We start from the raw sequence: 8622 nt of genomic DNA, 5'->3' as shown, positions 1-8622 counted from the left end.
AAAAAAAAAAAAAAAAGGAAAGAAAGAAGGAAGGAAGGAAGGAAGGAAGGCAGGCTGCTTATAAGGCTGGCCTTGGCTGGAGTTTGAGAATTTGGAGGGTCAACAGTTCGATGGAAAACTTTTCCTACATGATAAGAGGGCCTCAGTGTGTCTACACTCTCTGTATAGCAGTGAGGTTGATGTTGAACCCCTGCTTTCCTCTAGGAGTCTGGAATTTCGGCATGTGCCAGGCAGAGGCTGCCTTCATGACCAACCCCCAATAAAAACCCTGGCTGCTGTGTTTTAAGGAACTTCCTTGTGACACATACTGTCACAGCTCACTTCTGGGGGAATTGAGTGTCCTCTGTGTAATGGCACTGGGAGAGGACTCCAGAAGCTCCCGCCTGGTTTTCTCTGGACCTTTTGCTTTTGCTGGTTTCGCCCTGTGTCCCATTGTTGTCATATCACAGCTGTGAGAATGACACTAGGCTGAGTCCTGTGAGTCCTCTAGTGAGTCCCTCAATGTGATTTTGGTCTTGGGAATCTCAGATACACTCACAAAACTGTGTGTGAGTCACAGTGTCGTGTGTGTGCTGGGAAGAAATAGGGCTCCCCACACTACGGTCAGAACTCAGGGACATGCTACATTCCGAAAAGCCATAGAGAGGTGGGGTGGTGTAGAAAGAATGGTGAGGTTTCAGGCCGGGCATGGTGGCTCATGCCTGTAATCCCAGCACTTTGGAAGGCAGAGGTGGACGGATCACGAGGTCAGGAGATCGAGACCATCTAACACGGTGAAACCCCATCTCTACTAAAAATACAAAAAATTAGCTGGGCGGGCTAATGGTGGTGAGTGCCTGTAGTCCCACCTACTCGGGAGGCTGAGGCAGGAGAATGGCGTGAACCCAGGAGGCGCAGCTTGCAGTGAGCAGAGATCACACCACTGCACTCCAGCCTGGGCAACAGAGGGAGACTCCGTCTCTTTGAAAAAGAAAGAATGATGAGGTTTCCCCAATGATTATGAACATTCTGTTCTAATTACACAAGCTGGGTGGGCACGGTGGCTCACGCCTGTAATCCCAACACTTTGGGAGACTGAGGCAGGAGGATCACTTGAGCCCAGGAGTTCATGACCAGCCTAGGCAACAAAGGGAGCTATTGTCTCTACAAAAATAAGTGTTTTAAAAAGTTAGCTGGATGGCCAGGCATGGTGGCTCATGCCTGTAATCCCAGCACTTTGAGAGGCTGAGGCGGGCAGATCACAAGGTCAGGAGATGGAGACCATGCTGGCTAACACAGTGAAACCCTGTCTCTACTAAAAATACAAAAAATTAGCCAAGCATGGCAGTGGGCACCTGTAGTCCCAGCTACTTGGGAGACAGGCAGGAGAATGGCGTCAACCCAGGAGGCGGAGGTTGCGGTGAGCCGAGATCGCACCACTGCACTCCAGCCTAGGCAACAGAGCGAGACTCCATCTCAAAAAAAAAAAAAAAAAATTAGCTGGACATAGCGGTGTGCTACTGTAGTCTCAGCTACTTGGGAGGCTAAGGTGAAAGGATCACTTGAGCCCGGGGAAGTCAAGGCTTCAGTGAATTGTGATTGTGCCACTTCTCTCCAGACTGGACAACAGAGCAAGACTGTGTCTCAAAAAAAAAAGAAAGAAAGAAAGAAAGAAAAGATTGTACCAACCCCTGAAGACCACTGAAAGGGTGTGTGAGTGAGTGTGCATGTGTTTGACATGTATGAGTGAGTGGGTGGGAGGGTGGATGAGTGTGTGAGGCTGTTAAAGTGGGTGTGCCTGTATGCGAGTGGTGAGAGTGTGAGGGTGTCGTGAGTGTGTGCATTGTGTATGGAGGTTGTGAAGGTGTGTGCATGTGTGTGTGCGTGTACAATCATGTGTGCTTGCATGTGTGTGTGTGCATGTGTAATGAGACCCCAATGAGGGAGACATGATCCTTTACAGTTTAATAACAGCCAGTGCACAACTCAATTGTCTGACCCCTCATCCAAGGTTTCTGCTCCCATGCTCAGGCCTCCAGACAGGAATTGTTCCAGAGCTGGAAATAGTTTATCCAGGGCACGGTGTATATCAAAGACTTGCAAATTAAACTCTGTGGAAGAAGAAAGAAAACAGACTTTGGGGGAAGTATTTTTCAAAAGCGAGCAACAGGCACCTGTTCCCCAGGTCTGTCCCTGTGGCTGCTCGTGAACCCCATCGGCAGAGAGGGGAGCTGCCCACAGTCAAGGGTAGAAACAGAAAGGAGGGCCAGTCTGCAACAGGAATGTCACCCTGTCTTCCCCCTACCCAGCCACTTGGGACCCACAGCAGGTGCAGCTGGAGCCTGCGGCCTGGCAGGACCCTATGATATGGACCAGGCAGGCCAACAAGGAGCAATAGCATCGTCCCCTCCTCCTGCACCTCCTTAGGCATGGGGGAGCCACTTGTATCTGCCAGCTTTCAAGGGGTGCCACTGACAGACCAGGAAAAATAGGAGGGAACAAGGAGGAAATTGGGCAATGCTTAGAGACCTGGAGAGGGAGAGAGAAGACAGAAGAAGGACCCCAAGGAAAGGGAAACACTACTTTCACACAGAGGGTCTGAGAAGCGGGCCAGGTTGGAGAAGGGTCCAGGCGACTAGAGGCCTGGATGCAGGGCTGTACCAGCCCAAATATAAAACCTCCCTCCTTCCCCCTTAGGAGGTGCCAGGCAGCTCCAGGGCTGGGCCCCAGCTGGCCCCAATCCACATAAGTGGAAAAACTGCCAACTTCTTGCTGTTGCTTTTTAAAATGTTCACTTCACGAGTCCCTTTGGGATGACTCCTACTACACACCTTTCTCAGCTTCTTGCTTTGCAGGGGACAGGAAGAATTGCTCGTGTCATTCCTCTTGCATTTGGTCCGGCCAATCTTCACGGTGACTATATACTCCACTCCTGTTGTCAGCTGCAGGGAATCAGTTGTGCTGTTAGTGTGGACTCCAAGCATCCAGTGGCTGAACCTTTCCTGGAGAAGCTAGGACTGAGAGTAAAGCCCCCAGAGCCATAGTCCTTGTTCCCAGAGCTTACCCACCAAAAGCAGGGCTCCCTTCTCCCTACTTCTGGCTGGAGGGAGGGCAATGGCAGCCAGAGCTGCCATTGATCATAGGTTGGTTTGCTGCGGCAGCCACAGAAAGCTTCTCACCTGCCCCCTTTCCATCCTCAGGACAGAAGAGGTAACATCAAGCTGGGTTGCCTGGCCACCACAGGCCACTCCCAGGCTGGCTCATGTGGCCTTCATAATGTAACAGAGTCATAATGTAACAGAGTCAGCATCTTGTCCCCACCCTCCCAGTCCCTTCTGCCACTTCCTGTCTCCCTACTATCCTTCCTGACCAACCTAGCGGAAGGCAGCTTAGCAATACAGTCAAAAACAGTTTTGAAATCAAATTGATTTGGGGCACGCTTTTCCATTTACTAACTGACCTTGAGCAAGCTACTTGGCATCCTCAGCTTTTCCACTTACGAAGTACAAATCACATTTGTGCCTGCGCATGGAGTTGTTATGTGGGCTAAATGGAAGCATGCATTTCCCTTAATGTATAAAATACATTTTAAATATTTTCATAATTATAAATTATTAAATGTTTTAGCAAAGTGTCTGCAGCATTACTTTGAAACAGATTCGGTGTTAGGAGAGTGACAGAACACAAAATCTGGCTTTATCCCCTGCAGACTCTGTCACCATGGGGGAGTCCCTCCATTTTCCTGAGCCTCAGTTTCCTCATCTAGGAAACAAGGAGAATAATGCCAGTTTCCTATTAGCGTGTACAGAAATGAAGGAAGGAGGCGTGGTGGGTACACGAGCCATGGAGAACGCATGTCAGGGATTTCCCCGTGGCTCTTTCACTTGTGATCAAGTGTGAGGCCATGAACCCTACAGGGGCTGGAGCCTGGAAAAGCTCTTGTGGGCAGGGAGGTCCTATGCCCAGCAGGGAGACTCTAACAGAGAGCTTGGGGGTTACAGTTCCCTGTCCGGTTCTGAGCTGGATTCCCTGAGTAGATGTGTGGATTAGTAGATCTTCACCAGTGCAGGAGAAGCTCTGGGAGGCTCCCTGCTGCCTTGCCTTGTCACTGTTGGTCAAGCCCATCGAGAGGGCTTGGTTGTCTCTGGGGTGGTGACTGACGCAGAGAGTGCCCACACTGCTCCTGGGAGGAAGACACCCTTAGCAAATACTGGGCCAGGGCAGCAGGGGGGCTAGGCCTGAGGGCAGTACCAGGCTCCCAGCACCCAAGCATGCAGGGGCCATCCAAACATGGGCATTTGCAGGGCTATACCAGGCATGGTCACACTGACTTTCAGCATGCTCGGAATGTAAGAAAAAACTAAACCACCAGTCATCACTGCAGCTGACGTTCCAGTGCGCAAAGAGTTGTTCGTTATTAGACTTATTTGTTTGATAATGACAGGAGTAGTAGTAATAACGGCAAAGATTTTTACAAGTGCTATTAGATGTTGGCACTGTGATAAGTACTTCCCTCCTATTCTGAGCCACTTTGCAGGTGAAGAAACTGAGGCCTGGAGAGTCTGGATGTCACTTGACCAAGAGCCTCGATCAGAAGGAGCTGGGCGTGAAGCCCCAGAGGCACCTGACAGCCCTCCATGCCTGCCCTTGTCCCCTCTGTGACGTGTAAGGACAGACACAATCGTTGTCTGGGTGTGGGGGTGCCCAGAGGCCCATGCCAAGGTCCACCCAGCTACCAGGAGGCACGCCTGCTCTGTCTCCTTATCAATATGAATGACATCAAATGCTCATCATTATTCTTTAACAGCTAACTTAATGGTAATTGATTGATTTCACAAGACAAGCCTCCTTGGGGTCTCAACCAATCGAGGAAGAACCAAGAACCAAATGGACAACATCGCCATCTTGTGGTAGTAGTGCCTCACTGAGCTAGTCCATGGGACAGTCTGCCCTGGGATAAGCATTTGACCTACACTGACTGGTCCTGCCCACCCTGCCCTCCTGCCTTGCGGGTTCTCTCAGTTCCAGCTGCCTTACTCTCTGGCCAAAGAGCTTTCCCATAGCCGGTTGTGTTTTCCCAAATCCAGCTAATTGAACTAGGACATAGCATTGTTGCTGCCCCAACTTCCAGTCGGCCCTCTGTACTTACGAGCTCCACATCTATGGATGCAAACAACTGTGCATCAAAATATTCAGGAAAAAAATGTGTGGTTGCCTCTATACCGAACATTTTTGTCTTGTAATTATTCGCTAAACAGTACAGTATAATAATTATCTACATAGCATTTACACTGTACCAATTATTATAATTAATCTAGAAATGATTTACCGTATGTGGGAAGATGTGCATGGGTTATGCGGAAATGCTATTCCATTTTACACAAGAGACCTGAGAATCCGTGGATGTGGGCATCCTGAGGGGTCCTGGAACCAATTCCTCATGGACACCAAGGGTGACTCTATAATTTATTATCTGACCTTGAGGAAATGTTGGACCAATAAAAATGGTTCCCAAACAACTCTTCTTTCTTCTATTATCCTTCAATTAATATATTTCAGAGAAATTTTATATGTAAAACAGAAGGTGAGGTGATCTGGCTGAACCCTACTTCTCACATCCCCTCCACTTCCAGAATAAACCCTCTGTGTAATTTGAAGTTTGTATAACACAGAAAACTCAGTTTTGAATTTTACAACCCTGGACATTGAAAAAATATTGGGGGCTACAGGCCTACAGAGAATATTTGTATTTTGCAAAATGAGAACTTTAAATGGAGCAAAATCATCCTTGCTGTCACTCTGGCAGGGTCAAATATCAGAATGAAAGGCAATTCTTCCCAAGGAAAAAGAGTTGGCTGGGCGTGGTGGCTCATGCCTGTAACCCCAGCACTTTGGGAGGCCAGGGCGGGCAGATCACCTGAGGTCAGGAGTTCGAGACCAGCCTGGCTGACATGGTGAAACACTGTTTCTACTAAAAATACAAAAAATTAGCCAAGCATGGTGGCGCACACCTGTAATCCCAGCTCCTCGGGAGGCTGAGGCAGGACAATCGCTTGAACCCGGGAGGTGGAGGTTGCAGTGAGCTGAGATTATGCCATTGCACTCCAGCTCGAGCAACAAGAGTGAAACTCCATCTCAAAAAAAGAAAGAAAGAGAGAGAGAGAGAGAAAGGAAGGAAGGGTTTAATCCTCAGTGAACATTTTTGTTTCTAAATGTAATGGAGTTAGAGTTTATGCCAGTCCTTAGAAAAGCATTTTAGAAGCATGGCTGAGGACATTCTGGGATCTGAACAACTCTACAATGGACCCACTACAAATGAAAATGCTCCCCACTCGGGACCTCACGGAGAACCACTGCTCGGTTGTTTCGGGAGCCACCCCAGAATCCTCACATGTCTGAAAGGGTAAGAATGGGGTCTGCTGATGTCTGGGAAGAGCAAGGTACAAACCTGCATCTGACTTCGAATTAGCTTCTGAACTCGATATAAGTAGGTGTCGTTGCTGGCATTGTTGTAGGATTGAATGAAGAAGTTAAGCGTTGAATTCATGTTCTTCTTGCTCATGGGCTTCTCCTGGAAGCCCTCCCACCTTTGGAAGTGACCCAGCTTGGCTGACAGGACCAGGGCAATCAGCAGCAACAGGGGGTTTCTCCAGCATCTGATCCCCATGTCTACAGTCTCGGAAACCTTCTTCCCAACTGCACCTCCCAGGGTGTGGTGGTGCCAGGCTCCCTTGTTCTCCCACGGTGACCCTCACCAACACAGGCTTTCCTGGGGGATGGCCTGCCTGCATTTAAACAGAGATTCAAACTGAACCTTGTCACTCACTTTCCAGTCAGTTCATTTTCCACCCATTTACACCACCCATTCAGTTCTTTGGTGATCCAGGCAAGCAAAATTTTTAAACAGCTGCCAAGATGTGCAAGCCCCTCTCCCTGCCTTCACAGGTCTCAGGGAAGAAAGCCCCCAGAACAGCCCCTACAGTGCTCTGCAATAGGATCTGGGTCATAGAGAAGCATCACTTACGGGAAGGGAAGAGGCCTTATGGAGAAGGTAATATCTGAACTGAGATATAAGGAAGCAGTCATATGGAGCAAGAGGTGGTACATTCTTCTTACCTACCTTGGGCTCCAACTGTCTTACCAAGCCACCACCTGTTCCCTGTGCTTCCTTTAGAGACACGTTCTCCTTGCTCACCTGCCGCCTGCCCACCACAGATTTCTGCCTGCAGGATCCCCCTGTACCTGCAGGCCCTGCCCTGGCTTTTGCTACCTTGTTGTGACCCTAGGGGAGCTTTGTGAGGTAATTGCAGCCTCCCTATGAGGGAGGAATAAGCTGTGAGCCCCATTTAGAAATTATCCTGCAGACCCCTGAAGATTAGGTGTCACTTACCCCCAAAAGTCCATGAGTGCCCTATTTTAAAAACATTTACTGGCTGGGCACAGTGGCTCACTCCTGTAATCCCAGCACTTTGGGAGGCTGAGGTAGGTGAATCACCAGAGGTCACGAGTTCGAGACCAGCCTGGCCAACATGGTAAAATCCCGTCTCTACTAAAAATACAAAATTAGCTTGGTGTGGTGGCGTGCACCTATAGTCCCAGTTACTCGGGAGGCTGAGGCAGGAGAATCGTTTGAACCCAGGAGGTGGAGGCTGAACTGAGCCAGATGGCTCTGCTGCAGTCTAGCCTGGGTGACAGAGTGAGACTCTGTCTCAAAAAAAAAAAAAGAAAAAGGAAAAAGGAAAAACAAAAAGCAGCAGATAAAACACCCTAAATGGAATCCCACCAGAACAAAACATGAGTGGAATAGTTGATGAAATGTGAATAAAATCTGCAGATTAGTTAATAGTATTGCGTGAATATTGATATTCTAGTTTTCACCGTTTTACTGTGATTGTATAATACGTTAAAATTTGGGGAAGTGGAATGAAGGGTATATGAGAATGCTTTACGCTATTTTTGCAACCTTCGTTTAAGTCTGAAATTTTTCCAAAATAAAGGTTAAAATGTCCAAAACGAAATAAAGCATTGTTCTGTGAAGAGTAGCGTGCTGAGGCAGGGGAAGCAGGAGCCTTAGGATCCAACTGTCCTGGCTCAAGTCCTTCGCTGGGGACTCTAGGAGACTTACCTCATCTCCCTACGCTGAGTTTCTTCATCTGTAATATGAGAATGGGGAGAAAGACTCCTCTTGGATTGTGGTAGAGACTAACTGGATATAGGCAAAGAACCTGCTCCCAAGTCAGGTGTCGGGTGCATAAGAACATCTTCTTCGTGATTCTTCTGTGACTCTGAACCCACACTTAACCCTTGGCCTGGTCAGGTCCCTCCTGTCCCGGAAGCCAGGCCACCTTCCATCATGACAATGTTGCTAGGACCTGTCACAACATCCTCCCTTGGCCCCAGAGCCTGTCTCGAGAGGACTTGTCCAGCCGGTGGAGGTGATACGTTTGAAATTCCCTGAGCCTGAGCTGCCGAGGGCCACTTGCTGTAGAATAGATAATGAAGGATTCTGAGTAATCGAGCAGGCCACTCAGACCTGGGTCATCTCAGGACCCCCTGGACACCTGGAATACTCCTGTCAGACTGAGGCCCGTAGAGAGGAAAAATAACATTGGGTGGGCCGTATTAGAAACCCCATGGACGTGG

The 8622-nt window shown here is 48.8% G+C and overlaps 1 protein-coding gene across 1 annotated transcript; it reads right to left on the bottom strand.

Annotated features, from left to right (window-relative positions):
* Positions 1-1929: 1929 nt before the first annotated feature.
* CSTL1 (cystatin-like 1) lies at positions 1930-7263 on the bottom strand. Its single transcript, XM_011963449.1, has 4 exons — positions 7096-7263; positions 6428-6764; positions 2811-2921; positions 1930-2090 (listed from the first exon to the last, which is right to left on the bottom strand). Exons 2-4 carry the CDS (start codon positions 6644-6646, stop codon positions 2007-2009), a joined length of 414 nt encoding a protein of 137 aa, XP_011818839.1. The 5' UTR covers positions 6647-6764; positions 7096-7263; the 3' UTR covers positions 1930-2006.
* Positions 7264-8622: the final 1359 nt, after the last annotated feature.

Source organism: Colobus angolensis, unplaced genomic scaffold (assembly GCF_000951035.1).
Source record: "Colobus angolensis palliatus isolate OR3802 unplaced genomic scaffold, Cang.pa_1.0 Scaffold117, whole genome shotgun sequence".
Classification (NCBI taxonomy): domain Eukaryota; kingdom Metazoa; phylum Chordata; class Mammalia; order Primates; family Cercopithecidae; genus Colobus; species Colobus angolensis.
Note: the sequence above shows the minus strand (reverse complement) of the source record. Positions and strands in the feature narration are given on the sequence as shown.